Here is a 17120-nt window from a genome sequence, read left to right as displayed (position 1 = left end):
TCCAGTATCAAAATGTGTCTGGCTGCTGGAGTGGTCAGGGGAGGCATCCCAAATGAAGTGGGTGCTCCCTGATCTTGAAGGACGGGTAATATTCATATAGTCAAAGAGAAGTGGAGGGAGACCCAGGTGGGAGCATAGCTTGTGCAAAGGTTATGAGGTAGGAAGACGCTTTAACTGAAATCCAAGCTGTCGGGGGGCCCACAGCACTCCCTCCCTTCCCTGCACGCACCGGCTTTTATAACTGTTCAGAGCGTTGAGGAGATGCGGTCCTCGGTCCGTCACGGGGGTGCTGGTGAGCTACGGGGGAGCAGGGCAGAGGACAGTCAGACCTGGCGCATGGCATCTGAGAAGACCTCAGCCCCTGTCCCCACCCTCCCCTCAATCTCCTGATGCCCCAAGTCCTCCAGGCGAGGACCACTGACTTGTTCCATGATCTCAGACAAGTCTTTTCACCTCTGAGCTCATGTCCCCATCTGTAAATGAGGAGCGTAACTCCTGTCCTAAATGTATCAAGAGCTTTAAAAATGTCCATGCCCTTGACCCAGTAATGCTGCTCCGTGGAACCTGTCATACAGACATGACACACAAATAAAGCTTTATGTACAAAAAAGTTCACCGCATCATTTTCCTAATGATGGGAAAGAAACTACATGCCCAACAGGAAAGAAACAAGCAAGTAAACTATGGTGGAAACCATGCAGCCATGAAAAATGTTGATTAAAAACTCTTTCATAACATGGAAAAGTATTTATGATATAATGTAAACTGAAAAAAAATGACTTAAAATTGTATATACTGTCTGTTTTGTATACAGATTCATTTGTATTATTTTTTAGATTCTACATACAAGTGACATAATATTTGTCTGACCTATTTCACTTAGTATAATATTCTCTAGGTCCATTCATGTTGCTGCAAATGGTAATATTTCATTCTTTTTATGGCTGAGTAATACTCCATTGTATATATACACCACATCTTCTTAAACCAATCATCTATTGATGGGAAATTGGGTTGTTTCCATGTCTTGGCTATTGTAAATAGTGCTATGACCATTGGGGTGCAGGTGTCTTTTCGAATTAGAGTTTTCATCTTTTCTGAATATATGCCCAGGAGTGGGGTTACTGGATCATAGGGTAGCTCTAATTTTAGTTGTCTAAGGAACTTACATTCTGTTTTCTATAGTGGCTGCACCAATTTACATTCCCACAAACTTATGGTTACCAAAGAGGAAAAGGAGGGGGAAGGGATAAATTAGAGGAGTATGGGATTAACAGATACACACTACTATACATAAAATAGATAAACAACAAGGATTTACTGTATAGCACAGGGCACTATATTCAATACCTTGTAATAACCTATAATGGAAAATAATCTGGATAAAATATGTGTGTGTGTGTGTGTATATATATACACACACACACACATATATATATGACTGAATCACTGCTGTATGCCTCAAACTAACATAATATTGTAAATCAACTATACTTCAATAAAAAATTGTAAATACCGTATAATCTAAGCCCTATAAAAAGAAAAACAGACGTAAATGAGAGGACTGAACTCTGTGCACCTGTGTGTGTTAGCAGTGGATGCTTCTGAGTGGTGAGATGCAGGAGTATGGATGGTTTTCTTTTAAGTGTACTTTCTTATACTTTTTGGTACTTTGAAAATTTTCTACCAGGAACATGTATTTTTTTTAATAAATCAGGAAAAAATTATTTAAAAATCCCAGCTCTACCTATCTTTTAGGGCTTTATAATATGTATGCCTTTTGTAAATTATCAAACACTGTAAATGAAGATGTTACTATATGAAGAACTTCTGCCGAGCATAAAGTTACTTTTAAAAAAAAAGCCCTATTTCACTAAAGGATTTGGGGCAGTCAGCAGAGATGACTCACTCTGGATGTGGTGGAGAGGATTCAGAGGGTGTCATTAAAGGGTGCATGGCCCTGCCGTGGAAGTGGTTGGGGAAGCCCTGGCTCAGCTCTCCACCTCTGACATCCTGAAAGTCTCTGGTTTGTGACTTCACTCCGTGAATCCCAGTTTCCAGACCCCTGGTGATCTCTTCTGCTATTCAGAGTACGACCGGCAGAGGGCAGGCCCACTTCACTTTCCATCCTAGCCAGGTAATCTGGAGTGGGTCACACAGCTCTGTAGGGAGATCTCCTCCAGGCAGACTCGACCCCCAGCTCCCTACAGCTGAGCTGGTGAGGCCCTAACCCACCCACTACCAAAGCCTGGGTTAGGAAGCTCCTTGCAGGGAACAGGCTCAGACGCCTGGACTCAGAGATGCAACGGCTCAAAGGCTCTGGGTCTTTGTCCCCACTCAGCAGCCCTCACGGACAGCCAGCGTTCCTGAAGAACTGTGCTCAGAGACCCAGATCCTAGTGCGGCGCCGTGTGGCCCTGGGCAAACCTCTCACCTCTCTGGACTTAGGGAACCCCACTGTGGAACGGATTCTCGCCATTCTGACGTCCCACGGTCTTGCATACCTTGCCAAGCTGCAGGAGCTCCCAGTGGTGGTTGACAAAGGCCAGAATCTCCTCAAAGTCAAAGTACTTCTTCTTGCTCTGCACCCCCAGGTTGTAGAGGGCCAGGTGAACCACATCGACCCTGGGCAAGGGTGCAAGGAGGCAGGCCCAGAGTGAGCTGGCAGCCTGTGCAGCCAGGGCTGGAGCATCCTGGGTCCAGGCTGAAGGGCAGGGGCAAGGCTGGGACCTGGTGGCTGGAAATGGAATTGTTCCCGGAGGGAGGAGGGAAGGGAGAAACTGGGAAGGGACAGGAGTGGGCCTGGGCCAAGCCCCACCCTCTCACCATCGCAGGGGCAACCTCTCGATGTACTCTGGGCCCTGGTTGCACACGGAGCAGAAAAACAGGTAGAACCTGTGGGTGGGTGAAAAGGGGGCCTGTGGTAGGAGGGGCTCTGACACCCGACCCTGGTCCAGGGCCCTCACTGCCACCCCCCCCCCCCCCCCCCCGCCTGCTTTCCCAGAGTCAGCATTGTCCTCATTCCCTCTGGGGAGGGGATAAAGATGGGGCAGAACAGGGACCAAGAACTACTCCCCTACCCCTTCTAACCTGTACCTCAAACCCTTTCCCAAATATCACTGCCCTGGAGGGTGGCTGAGTTCAGAGTGAGCTGAACTAGGCTGGGCTGCAGGGACCACCCTCTTCCCCTCTGCCTGACACACACACACACACACACACACACACACACACACACACACACACGCACTCAATCACAAACCACGTGAGACACCAACCAAGACACACACAGTATCCTGTTTGACACACATAAGCCTTCCACTAGCTTAGCCCCCTTGGTTAGAGGCCAGATCAAGTCATCCATTTCCCCCACTGCCTCCTCCAACAACCCCGGTCAGGGCTGGGGCAGGGCCTGTGTCTTTCCCCCTTCCCCAGACACCTGAAACATCTGGGGCTTAGGGAAGATGGGGCTGCGACTGGGGATGTGGCCCAGAGTGTCCCTCTACTGGGAAGGCCTCCTTACCCTGAGCTGCCTCTGTAGACAGGGACACACTGTCCCAGCCCCCCACTGGGGGTCTAGGGCCTGGCAGGCAACCTGAAGGAGTTACTGCAGCTGCTGCCCCCATCCCCCCACCTCGCCCCCAAGGCTGAGCCAGACCAGATTAGCACCTACCGGTCTCCGAACATCATGGGCTCATTGAGACACTGGGTGCAGGCCTCGTGGAACCACTGCCTGCACCGGTAACACTGCAGCATCCGCAGGTACCATCTGGAGAGCCAGAAGAGCCAGGGTCAGCCAGGCCCACACTCCCAGCCAGGGATCAGCCTCAGCAACCTTTCCCAACACAAACTCGCCCTCCAGCGGGGGAAAGGGAAGAGAACTCACAGTTACTGAGCACTGGGCTGTGCCAGGGGAAGCCCTGGCAGCAGGGCTTAGGCTATATCATTTGATCTCACCATCTGGTCAAACACGGGCCGCTGACCACTTTACAGGTGAGTCAGAGGTTAAATAGATTGTTCAAGGTCACTCAGGAGGCAAGTGGTGGATGGTGACTCAAATCCTGGCCTCCCTGACTTCAAAGCCCACGCTCTTTGTGCCACACTGGAGCCCCCATCTCTGGTCTGTGCCTCACACACTGCTTCCCAAACACTACTGTTGGGGAAAGGTTTGCCCTGGAGACTTCATGGGAGAATAAAGGCTCCTATAAGCCCCTCACCTGGTAATGTATTTACCCTATCACAACCATTCAACAACTACTCATTGAATAAGAATGAAAACCAAAAAGGTGCTTTCTTAATTAACAGTCAATGCTTTGTTCACACCTTGTCAGGTGTGGTCCTTGGACCACCTGCATCAAAATCACCTGCGGTCCAGGTTAAAATGCAGAAGATTCCTTGACCCGTTCCAGGCCTACTCAATCTTTGGGATAGCCCCTGGGAAACACACTTCTGACAATCACCCGAGCAATTCTGCCCAGTAAGCATTGAGAACCACCGCCTCAATGCTGCAAAGGTCTCTATAAGCATTTCTCCATCTGTTATCCCAAAGGCCTCAACACCCACGGAAGGATGATGGGGCCGAGGTTATTAATCCCACTTGAGAGATGAGGTACTTCAAGTGATTTGCCCAAATCACCCGGCTACGTCGTAAGCACAGCCTCCAGACCCCTAGTGCTTGTCAGCAGAACTTGGGGATGAGACTCAGGACTTCAGGGTGAACTGGAGGCTGTTTCCTGAGGGCAGAGGTTCCATCTCTCACTTCCGTGGTTCCTCCCACAGTGTTGGTGCAGTCAGCCCAAGGGAACAGGCTCAATCAGCCATGGCTGCATGGAGGCCCAGGCCACAAGGAAGCATCAAAGACTCCCATCCTACATATAGTCAGGGTGAGAACCACCTCCACAGCGTCCCCAAGGTATTCCCCCCAACCCCTGCCTGCACACCTCCAGGGAAAAGGACCTTCATATCTCATCAGCAGCCTGTCTCATTGACTCTGGCAACGGAAAGGTTTATCTCCACGTCCATGCACCAACAGCAACAGCTCACAATTGTTAAAGTGCTTACCAAGAGCCAGGAACTGTGTGAGCCTTTACGTGAATGACCTAATTCACCCACCGCTCACAACCACCACGTCACGGGAAAACTGTGATGAGAACTGAGGCTCAGGGGTAGCACAGCTCTAAGGGGTTGGTTGGACACTGGGGGCCAGTCTGGTAACCACTCTTCAATACTGCCTTCTTTTCCACGGTGCCCCAAGAAAACAACCGCCACTCCCCTGCACCCCGCTGCGGAGAGCGCTAGCCCTGTGCTCTCGAGCCCCGCGCGCGCTCAGGTGTCATCCCCGAGGCCTGAGGGAGGATACGGGCTCTTCCATGGGGGGTCTGGCTCCCCCAGCCAGCCGCGCCTACCCCGCTTCCCTGGGGCCCCGCCCCGCGCCCCTCGGGGAGGCCCCGCCCCACCCCGCCCCCTTGGCCTTACTCTCCCGGCCCGCCGCAGTAGCAGTAGCATTGCTGCTGGTTGGTGCGGTGGGGCGAGTCCCACTCCAGCTCCTCGGGCTGGTAGGACAGCACCATCTTCACAGCCTGCAGGGTCCTGGCGATGGCGCCCTTCTTCAGCGCGCCGCCTTTCTGCGGGAAGATGAGGGCCCGAGTTACCCGCGGGGGTCCCGGTTGGGCCACACATGGCTCCCTATCAAGGCTAATGCCGACCAGGTGGAACAAGATATTCCAATGTAGTCAGAAACGCACAAAGCCTCTTCTCATCAACCCCGGATCCATCCTCTCTCTATCCCCAAGGAGCTGCATCTTCAATAATATTAATAGTAATAAGCACAACAATAAAAGTAACAATAATAACCAACACATATTGAGAGTGGGCGCTTATATGGATTTTCTCTCTTAATAGTGATTTCTCACTATTTGTTGGGGGCCTTCTACTCCTGACACCAAACCTGTATCCATTTAAAGAGTACTTGTTTTCTTTTTTTTTGGCCGCACAGCATGTGTCATCTTAATTCCCCCACCAGGGATCGAACCCGCGCCCCCTGCATTGGAAGCGCGGAGTCTTAACCACTGGACCACCAGGGAAGTCCTCAAACCTGTATGCATTTAACAGCCAAGGAAACAGGCTCAGGGAGGCTAAGGAACTGCACAAGGACATACAGCTGGTTAAGTGGCAGTCTCTGTCTGCCTCCAAAGCCAGGCTCTGTGACCAGGAGTGAGGCCCGAGCCCAGGGGGCCTCTGGGCTTCCAGACTGGAGGATGGGGAGAAGCAGGGTGGGAAGGATGGAGGGCTCACCCGCACAGCCAGCGCAAAGATGCAGCGTCGGCAGAACCAAGGTGTGAGCAGGGGCCGGTCGGCACTGCCCGCTATGGGGATGTGGCACTGCTGGTGGTAACCTATGGCAAAGGAGAGGGGGTGAGTGCCCACGAGGAAGCAGTGGCCCGAGGCCAGTCAGCCCAGAGGCGGCAGGCTGGGGAGGGCTGCGGCAAGTCCTAGGAGCTGTGTGCCTGCCAGCTGCCAGGGGACTGGCTGGTCATGCTCACCAGGCAGCCAGGCTGGTGTCCAAGCAGGCCACTAAGAGCCAGCATTGGCCCATGGCGGGAAGCACCAAAGGTCTGGCTTCAGCCTCTGTGCCCCATCTCTCCTACCCATCCTCTCCACCCACGGGGGCTCCAAAGTGCATAACTTCTCTCACTTTCCAGAAGCCCCAGCTTTCCCCAGGGATCACCTCCCTGGGCCCTCATTCCCAGAGACTGGCCCCTTGTCACTCTGGAGCTCCAAAAGAAACAGGAAGCCAGCTAAGGCCCCAATGGTCTGAGGCGACGCAGGTCCCGAGCCAGCGGGGAATGGGGACCCACAGGTCTGGGCCTTCTCCATGCCCTGCTCATCACACTCACCCAGGCCACACTTCCCACAGATGAGGATCTCATTCAGTGGTCCTGATGTCTTCCCCAGGCAGATGTTGCACTTGGGTTCCTCTCCTGGAACACCAGCTGAAAGAAAGAGGCCCTCTAGGGTCAGGTCGGGCTCACAGGAAACAGCAGTTTTAAAATTACATTCCAGGTGCTGAGCCTCTACTGAGTGCTGGGCCCCGTAGGCCAACTCACTGAATCTCCCCAACCAGTCTGAGCTGCCTATTACCATTAGCCCATTCTAAAGATGGGGAAATTGAGGCTCGGAGAGGTTAAGTCCCACGCTCAGCTGGTAAGTAGGAGGGGGGGATTCAAACCCGCAGCTAACTGACATCACATTATTTGTCCTTTTCACCGTGTCATGCTGCCTCTCCTGCTTAATTTAACTTGATTTGTTAAAGTATTTTATGTTAAATAATTTTTTAAAAAATTTTATTACGGAATAATAACAGAATGTTATAATGAAACTCCACGTTCTTATCAACAATCATGAACTCACGGCCAATCTTGTTTTGACTATATTCCCACTCACTTCCCCCCCTCCTGTATTAAATATTTCAGTACGTATCGCTGAAAGTTCAGGACTCTAAAAAAGAAAATAACTACAGCACCTTTATTGCACCTAAAAATTAAAAATAAATTCTTAATATCAACAAATTCAGTTAGTGTTCACATATTCAATTGTCTCAAAAAAGTCATAACAATTTTAAGTTTGATCAATTGCTTTTAATCTACAGTTTCCCTCTCCATCTCTCTTTTTTTTTCCTTTGCAATTTGGCGTTGCTGAAGAAGAAATATGTATTTATGACTGAAGGGTTTGAGTGAATAAAGTAAGATACATTTTGATGTGTGTTTCTGTCTCATTTCCCCTAGCAGATGGAAAGTTCTGTAAGGGCAGAAAAGGTATCTGTTCATCTCTGTGTCCCCAGGACCTCTTATGGGGTGTGGCACATAACATGTGTTCAAGACATGTTTGTTGAATAAATGATGTCTTGCCTCTTATCCCTGAATATGTTCCCAGGAAGGCGGGACCCACTGTGGGTCGCACTAAGTCTTCACTGGCTTAATGAAGTGATGGATCAGTAACTATAGCGTGCTCAGCCTTATGCTCTAATCTTGGGCGACCCCGGGGGGCTGCTGTCCTACCTGTGAGGAGCAGTGATCTGGCTGGGGAGCCACACGGTGAGCACTGCAGCACCTCCTTGGTGCCTGGCACACAGTGGGCCTTCTATTCATGGTGTGCTACTTCGATCCATGGTTTGGACTGTCTTTCCTCACCAGCTGGCTCCTTCTGCTTTGAAAAAGAAGGTAGCCCAGGAGAGGAGACCCTCGTTGCTTTGGATTTTTAAATAATACCTTTAGGGTGAGAGGGGCTTGGAGAAGCATCAGCTTGTATTAGCCACAACGTCTTGGAGAAAAAGGCAATTTGGAAGCTCGACTAACTGGCTGGGTTCTGTGGCCTCTGCTTGGCAGGCTCTTGAAATCATCTCTTACGGTAACAAATTCTTCAGAAACAGCCTCCCTGTAACTCAGCAGCACTGGGCTAAGCATTTAACCACACTGTGAGGCCAGTACGTTCAGTCTCCTTTTTCTCAGATGAAGAAACAGGCTCACAGAGGTTATGTCACTCACCCAAAGATATGCAGCAGTAAGTGGCAGAGCTAGAATATCTTGGTCCGAGGAATACTGGACCCTAAAACCTGCCTCTTCCCCACATACCGCCATGTCGGTTCTCCTGTTAGAGCATAAATGGCAAAAAAAAAAGTCTCTTCTCTCACGGTAACTCTGACTGGTAGTGGCTGCTTGGAGCTCCATGTTGAAAATATACAAGTGTTGTGATTGATTAGCGATGTCTGTCATGTACATGGCAAGGAAGAAAGGTGGCAAGAATGCCCCCAATCTGTCATCTCTGTAAGACAGTATCAGCTCTCTGAGGGCAGGAATGGTACCCAACCCAGCTCCCTTTCAACTCTGAAAACTGGCCTAGCTCCATCCTGGTAAGTCCATCATCACCTTGCCTGGTTCATATCTGCTTGTTTGGTCTTTCCCCCATGAAGAAAGCTGCCTCCCTCGTTTTCTTACCATGCTGACAGGGGACACTGTGCTTATATCGAAAGGTGACAATTCTGATTGCCTGGGCCCTTCCCTGTTCCCTAGCCCCAGAGTGACCCAGAGCTTTGGGCAGCAAGGAAGCAAACACAGGCCTGGGACCCAACCCTGCTCTCCCAGCACCTCCCTGGGCCACTTTTTCCATCTGCCTGTCTCCCTCATGAGGTAGGCGTACTCAAGGGGATGACAGATGTTACAAGTGTGTTTCCACATAAATGTACAGCTGGTAATCCGATCAGCATCTCAGGTGCACCTGGGGCTCCAAGGACAAGGCCAGTTGCCAGAAGTTAGAGACAGAAGGCGAGAAGGAAAAAATGGAGGGAGAGGCAGAGAGAGGATCGGGGATTGGGCTGCGGGGCGGGGGGGTGCCTGAAATCACAGGAATACTCACCATGCTGTATGTCCTTCCACAAGACCCAGTATTTGGAGTTATCTTCAAAAGTTACAAGGCAGCTCTGCTTAGAACTGCTGACCTGGGGCAGAGAGAGGGAGGGGCAGTGTGAGACAGTAGCTGGGGAAAAGCCACTTGAACACGGTCTTCCTCTCCCATTTCTGTCCCCACAGGTCAGAGGCTTTAGACCTCTCCTTGTGCTGCAAAAAGGAAAGCCAGGCTAGAAGGGGAAGGAGGATGGCAGTTCCGGAGGTAGTGCACACCCACTCACTGGAGTTGTGCAGTCAGGGACTGGGGGACGGCAACTTGGCGGGAACGCCAAGGACAGAACAGGCCAGGTGATCGTCTGTGGTCCTCTCCAACCTGATTTTATTTTGTTTTGTAGGCTCACAGAGCACTTTTCTAAAGATGTTGGCCCTAAGGATGGCACCTGCCTTTGCAGGCTCCGCCTCCTTCCACTTTCAGTTTGGAGCATAAGAACAAGGCGGGAATTTCCCAGCAGTCTCCCAGCCTCCATCACTGGTCTGAGGCCAAGACCAGAGGATGAGCAGAGAGATGCTGAGCCTGGGAACTGGGGCCAGGAAGGAAAGGTTTACCCTCTTGATCTTCCCGAGATAATACAGTCCATCTGTCCACCGGCACAGCACATACTGGCCCTCTGTCAGCTTGGACATCAGGTCTTTGAAGTTGTTCTTGGCTTTTGCCAGGGCCCCCTTGTTGGGGAGGTGGCTGGTGGCACCATAGGAGTCCCGAGTCCCTGGGTCCAGACCTCGATTCTCCATCAGCTTCCACTGACACTGGAAGAGAAAGAGAAAGGGGTTTTTACTCCTTACTTCAGGAGAAGGGGAAGGAAGGAAAGAAACAACCATTTATGTAACCTGTGCTATGTGCCAGACGCGTTTATCATCTCACTGGATCCTGCTGACAACGCTGTGAGGGAGGCATTATTATTCCCATTTTACCAGTCAGGAAACTGAGGTTTGGCAAGGGGAAGTGGCTATGGGGTCAGAGGCAGAGTCATGGTCCATAATCAGGCGAGCTGATTCTAAGTCCTGCTCTCTCCCCACCCACACCATGCAGCCTTCTAAGTAGAAAGGCTCTCTCAACCAACCACCGAGCAAAATCTCCCTGCCCAGTGGGGCCTGAACCTCACTCCCTGGCTTCACAGCCAGAGGTTTTATCCCTAAAGCAAACACACTCTGTGTTCTCTGAGTGGAGGACCTTCTCCAGGGGAGCAGTGGGAAGTTCTCAGACCCCTGACCCCTACCCTGAGAGCTGGCCAGAGAAAACTCACCTGGAGAGGGAAACTCCTGGGTGGCTTGTGAACTGGTATAGACTTGGCCATCTGTGTCTTCTGCAATCTCCTTTTCTGTTCTCAATTATGGGATGATTTAATGGACACCAATTCTGGGACATTTAAACTCACTTATGCTTTTACTCAGATGCAAACCGGCTCCAAGCAGTGAAGTCATTGCCATGCCAACCTCTCCACATCTGTCTTTCACCATCCTACAAATGGGCTGCTCCCATTGCTTTCGCTGCTTCCTGCTAATGGTACTACTATGGTCCCCAGACCCCCAAGCATCTTAGACTTCTCCAACCGATCAGCTGCCACAGCAGCCGAGCACAGTGGCCTCTGGCAACCCACTCCTCTCTTCCATCCCCCTGTCCTGGTCTGAGTTCAGGCCTCACCTCGCCTGGGCCATTCATTCATTCAAGAACTGTTTCCTGAGCCTTGTGCTCACTCACCTATGCTGGGCACCTGGGATTCGGAATGGAACCACCAGCGCCCAGTGCTAAACAGGCCACTCCCTGTTTCCTGCCTCCCCACCAGACTCTTCCACAGAGCCCTCCCATCTTCTTATTCTCCCAGAAACCTTCTGTGGCTCCCCAGTACCTTCAATGGCATTCAAAGCACCCCCCACGGCCCCCTCCTCCTCAATCTGGGCTCACCTGGCTCCAGGCCCCTCCACACACTCTCCACTAAGCCAAAAGCACAGCATCCCTCTGTTCCCTGCACCCGCTACTCTGGTGCCCTCCTTCTCTGCCAAGGCTCTGGGCACCTGGTGTTATGATTACCTGTAGACAGGGAGAGAGTCCTGTGTTTTTCCCTATAAGTGTGTGTGTACTCCTGTGAGACTGTGTTTGATGTCTACAGCCTTATGTCAGTAAGCATATGAAATGGAATACATGTGTGTGCATGTCAAGGGCCCTAGGGCAGGCAGGGCCTTGCTGGGGTCTTCACTCTCCAGATGGTGGCGCGGCCACGTCCCCTCTTGCCTCCCCCCCCACCCCGCCCCCGCCCCTCCCCCCCCATTCCTCTCTTTTCTCCAGGGCAGAGCGCGCAGGCACCGGGCAGGGTGTGCAGTCCAAATCTCTGCCTTCTCCCTGCCACCTGGCTCCCGGGCGCTGCAAGGTCCCTGCCCGCCGGGCCTGGGGCCCGGGCCCGCGGCAGGTTCACAAACTGACACTTCCTCCCCCGCCGCGCCGTTGGGAGCAGGCCCGGTCGCCGCACCCCCCCTGGCGGGGCGGGGGCCCTCGGGTGGCGGCCCCCCCAACCGCGCCTCCATCCTCCCGGAGCGGGCCCCCGCGGGCTGTGATTGGCTGATTCAAACCCATCTGCAAAGAAATGCCTGTTTGCGGGTTCCCGTCGGCGTCCAGTTCAAATCCGCGGCACCCGGATCGCGGGGCCGGGCGGGGGCAGGAAGCGAGGATGATTCATGCGCAGGGGCCTCTCCCAGGGCGGCCGTTGGCTTTTTAAAAAGGGTGTTTGGGAGGGGAAAAAGCTTGCAGAAGTACCCCCTTCGGGTTCAAGCGCTCCTCTCTTTAGTCGCTCCGACGCCAAGCCTCCCCCATCCCAATCCTGCCGCAGCCTGACTTCGGACGTGAGCAAAATCCCAAACGCCCCCGTCGGTCTCCAAGCCACCCACCCCCCGACACACACAACAGGAAAAATAAAGATTTTAGGCACAGGACTAGCGACCTGTCACACACGCCCCCCAAAGGCTCGGGGACCCGGGCGGGGCTCCCGCCACCCCGCGGACACCGTTCACCCCTCTCCACCCCCAAGGCGTGCGGCTTCCCAGGACTCCAACGCCCCCGGAGGCGTCTGACCCGCCAAAGTTCGGGAAATTTCCAAAAGAGGGATGATTGCAGGGAAAGGCGAGTGTGGCGGGGAGTCCCCCGGCCCGGGCCGTCAGCCCGCAGCGCTGAACTTACCGCGAGGCTGCGTGTCCGTCGGTCCCACTTGGAGTCTGGCCACCAGGCGCATCGGCGGCGGAGGTGGCTGCGCTCGGCCCGCGGCTGCCCGGCCGAGTGTCCGCCCGTGGGGCCGGGGTCGGGGTCTCGGCGGGGGCGGGGCGGGGCGGGGGCGCCGCGGGGAGGAGGGGGGGGCGGAGGAGGAGGGAGGGGCCGGGGCGCTCAGGAAGGGGCCCCCCGGGCGCGGGGCGCCATCTTTTTCGCGTTTTCCCGCGAATTATTGACGTCTCGCTTATGTAATTAGCGGGGGCCGCGCCGGCCTCGCCATTGGAGCCCGCGGCCGCGGGGCCCCGCAGCACCGCCCGCCCGCCGGCTCGCCCACTCCCGCCCCCGGGCCGCCCCCGCGCCGCGCCCCGGCCTCCGCCCCCGCCCCCGCGGGCGCGCATCCTCCGCCGCCACCGCGCGCCGGACGCAGACAAGCGGCGCGAGCGCACACGGACGCGGAGCCTGCACCCCGGCACGACCGCCCGGCGGAGGCGCAGGCACAACGCGGGCACACGAGGAGGCGCGCGCGGCACTCCGAGCCGGCACACACTTGTTGAGGAAACACAACTCTGCGCGCAGGGCACAGACGTCAGCTGGCACAGACACACAGCGGGGAGGTGCAGATACACACGGACTCCCTGCGTAGACACAGACCTAGCACAACCCAAACGGGATTCGCACAACAGAACACACAAACATCCTGCACTTGCGGTGTAGAGAGCACACACAGAAACAGATCCACAATGCGCACGGCACAAACACAAATTCACAACACATGATACACACGACACAACACACAATAAAGAGGCAATTACAGAGTATGGACATAGATACATAGGAGAGACACACCGTGTACACAGCATGGACACACAACAAAACATGCACATAAAGTAGACAAACAGGCATAGAGCCACAACACAGTGACACAGGCGCACAAGAGAAACAGTACACCAACAGCAAATTGCACACAAACGTAATGCACCGAAACACAACACAAAGATACAGTTGCAAATACATACCACACACACACACACAACATTCAAATAAGTGGCACACAGTGAAAGACAGCATACAGAGTCATAGGAATAGCAGATTGAGGAAAGGGGCGTGGCTCCCGTCATATCCAGTCCTTGCCCTGGGGAGAATGGGCAGCAATGTCCCCATCCAGACTTACTCTTTGGGGGTTGGGGGCTGGAGAATACTTGCCAACCCCTCTCCTTATCCCTCAGCCCTCTTCTCACCTGCTACCATCACACTGCACAGACACCCGTGAGGCTGTGGAGTGTGGACATCATGGGTGTAGCGGGTGGACCATACTCCCCCAGCCCCCAGTCCCTCCTGTTGACTGTCAAGTTGCCCACCCTTGGCCCCCTGCCTCTGGGCCTTGGGGTGTGATCTCTCGGGCTGGCTGGGTCTACCTTTAGGATGCACAGGGCAGAGATTACAGTTGGAAGCACTTACCTCTGGGTCTCATAGGCCAACTGCACTGATTACCGGCCGTGGGACCCTGAGCATAGCACTTCAACTCTTAAACCCCAGTCTCCTCATAGAGTTGTTGGGAAGGTTAGGGTGAATGTATGCAAAGCCCCCAGCAGCCAGTGGGTATGCAGTAAGTGATTATCGTACTTTGTCAAGAAATTATATATTCATTGAGTGCCCCGCTGGGTAGGACTAGAACTGGGAGCTATGGGGCCCACAGTCTCATGGGGGAGTCAGGTGTTGGCTCAAGCAGCAACAACATGCATATATAAATATGAGGGGCGTGGTGTAGCGAGCTGGACGTGGAATTGGAGGAGTCCTGGCTTCAAGTCCACCTCTGCCTCTGAGCCAGAGTAAGATGTTGGGTGAACTATTCCCCCTGTAGGCCACGTTCCCTATCTGTTCAAAGAGGGTAGGGGGGGCTTCCCTGGTGGCGCAGTGGTTGAGAGTCCGCCTGCCGATGCAGGGGACACGGGTTCGTGCCCCGGTCCGGGAAGATCCCACATGCCGCGGAGCGGCTGGGCCCGTGAGCCATGGCCGCTGAGCCTGCGCGTCCGGAGCCTGTGCTCCACAACGGGAGAGGCCACAACAGTGAGAGGCCCGCGTACCGCAAAAAAAAAAAAAAAGAGGGTAGGGGTACTACCCCAATTCACAGGGCCATTGCAGAGATGAGGACAAAATGGCATAATGCAGGGGCAGGTGTTTTTGTCAATGAAAAAGTGATGGGCAAGATGAGGAGTGGTTAAAATACTACAAAAGGAGAAATGATAAATGCCACTAGAAAGGTATAGTTTCACCTGACCGTTTAGAGGCAAATCCAACTTTGAATTGAGAACTGTCACAGAAAAGGTGGCATTCAGAGGAAATGTGTACATAGGAGGGAGGCATTCCAGGCCTAGGGCATGGTGTGTGCAGTAGGCCTGGGACGGAGTGAGTTGTGTCCGCTGGACCGGAGTTCAGGGTGCAGACGGTAAGGCTGGAGGAGAAGGTGGAGCTGAGTGTCCTGGGCTGAGCTTGGTTTTCAGCCCACGGCAAATCAGGACCACTGAGCAAGGTTGTAAGTTCTGTGTATCCTAGAGAGCCTCGGGGAGTTGAGAACTGAGAAGGGCCATGATCCGAGTTTGCTTTGCGATCTGGCAGAAGTAGGTTGAAAGCATGGACAAACCAGAGAAAGACAATCTTTTTTTTAAAAAATGGGTTAAGACCATCAACAGGCAATTCACAAAAGAGGAAACCTAGGTGGCCAAAAATGTAAAGAGATGTTCAACCTCACGGGTCATGGGAGAGATGCAAATGAAAAGAGCTGTGAGACGCCATTTCACATCCTCTGGACTGGCAAGGAGTAAGCATTCTATCAATGTTGGGAGAAGGGTGGAGGGGGTGAAGAGGTGGCACCCTTGGAACCCTTGTGCAGTCTTGATGGAGGTGTAAATTGGTACAACTTCTCTGAAGAAGAGGTTTGGCAACATCTAATAAAGTTGAAGATGCTCGTGCCTACAATTCAGTGACTTCACTCACTCAGCACGTAATTATGAAAAATGAGGAATTGATGAATTGTCCATCAACAGCAGTGCAGATAGATAAATTGTGATCTATCTGTGCAGTGGAATAATAATTGTGATCTATCTGTGCAATGGAATAATATACTGGGAGGGAAAATAAAATGAGGCTGTAGCCTCAACATAGATAGAGTCTAGAAAAAAAAAAGAAAAAGGGAACATCAAGTGGTAGAATAGTGTGATACCAAAAGTTTTTTTTTTAATTCAAAACTATGCTATATATGTAGTTTTAGGGATACAGTCAGATAGTGAAAGTGTTAAAACATGCATAAGAAATCAAAGACACTAAATTTAGAATAGTAGTTACCTCTGGGAAGGGAGGGATGGGAATGAGATCAGAAGGAGGAACACAGGGGATTTAATTTTATCTGTAATGTCCTATTTTTCAGAAAAAAAAATCTGAAGCAAATATGGCAAGGTGTCAAGATTTGGCAAAGCTGGGTGTCTTGTCTGTAATTCTTCGCAATGATCCTTCTCCTTCTCTAGTCCAAAACTTTTTCTCTATTCTCTGTACGTTTGAAATACTTGGTAATTTTAAAGATGGGGGCGGGGGCTGGGAGATTACAGCAGAGGAGGTTTAGTCACAGCACTAACCTGTCACATATGCAGGGCCATCAGACTTCATGGTGTCCTAACATGTCTGTTCCCTGAGACTTGTCACAGCATGGTGAACCAGGCATGGCAGGCATCAGATCTGTTCACAGGGGAAAGAACAAAAGCTTGGAGAGGTGGAGTGACTTCCCCAAGGCCACACAAAGTAGGGGGAAGTACTCTTACTCTCAGCTGTGTCTCAGGGGAGACCAGCAAAGGCCAAGGAATGTCAAGAGAAGGTCTCCCACCTTGCAAGAATCCATCTTCTTCCATCTGCGGCCCTCTTCTATTTTTGCTTTCAATTAAGGACACCATGGAAAATATAGAAAAGCACAAGGAAGAAAATAAAAGTCACTTGTGGTTTTCACTGTCTTACTTTTTAAGTCAGCTTTATTGAGGTATAGGTAATTCACATTAAAAAATTCACCTATTTCAAACGTGCAACAGTACCTTAATTCTAGAGGACATATTTGTTTGAGTCCTAGACCAGTTAGTATATATGAAAGTGCTCTACAAAGAAGAAAACACTTTTCACAAATTTGAATAATTATGATTATAATAAAGGTTTTGGAAATCATTGACAATAATTATTTGGAAATAATTAAGATTTCATCCATGAAAGCAGATGGCCGGTAGGCAGGCCTGTGTTTTGTTGCCTGAATTTGGGGGTCAGTTTATTATGGCCTCAGCATGGAGGTGCTGAGAGCTTTCAAATTATAGTAGAAAGGATGACTTTTAACACCATTTAAAAAAAAAAAAAAGAAATAGTTGACAGGGTCAGACTGTGGCCTATTGAAGTGCTTGTGGCCTTTGTTGGCTGCTAAGCCATAAACACCTTTAC

The 17120-nt window shown here is 52.0% G+C and overlaps 1 protein-coding gene across 13 annotated transcripts in view; it reads right to left on the bottom strand.

Annotated features, from left to right (window-relative positions):
- Positions 1-12950, bottom strand: part of PHF19 (PHD finger protein 19) — a 29032-nt gene extending 16082 nt beyond the window's left edge. For 4 of the 13 annotated variants that reach the window (XR_010944870.1, XR_010944871.1, XR_010944872.1 and 1 more), the window contains exons 1-10: positions 10702-11337; positions 10004-10204; positions 9408-9489; positions 6893-6988; positions 6291-6391; positions 5472-5620; positions 3670-3765; positions 2826-2894; positions 2504-2624; positions 230-297 (exon numbers count right to left, since the gene is read on the bottom strand). Coding sequence is in view for 9 of the 13 variants with exons in the window: in XM_067743477.1 (XP_067599578.1) it covers positions 230-297; positions 2504-2624; positions 2826-2894; positions 3670-3765; positions 5472-5620; positions 6291-6391; positions 6893-6988; positions 9408-9489; positions 10004-10204; positions 10702-10752 (1034 nt within the window). In the remaining 4 variants the exon portion in view is untranslated. The other 9 variants (XR_010944873.1, XM_067743486.1, XM_067743478.1 and 6 more) reach the window with 8 other exon arrangements.
- Between the last annotated feature and the right edge of the window lie 4170 nt (positions 12951-17120).

This window comes from Pseudorca crassidens, chromosome 7, assembly GCF_039906515.1.
Source record: "Pseudorca crassidens isolate mPseCra1 chromosome 7, mPseCra1.hap1, whole genome shotgun sequence".
In the NCBI taxonomy this organism is placed as follows: Eukaryota; Metazoa; Chordata; class Mammalia; order Artiodactyla; family Delphinidae; genus Pseudorca; species Pseudorca crassidens.
The sequence above is the reverse complement of the archived record's forward strand: the minus strand, read 5'-3'. Positions and strand labels throughout refer to the sequence as shown.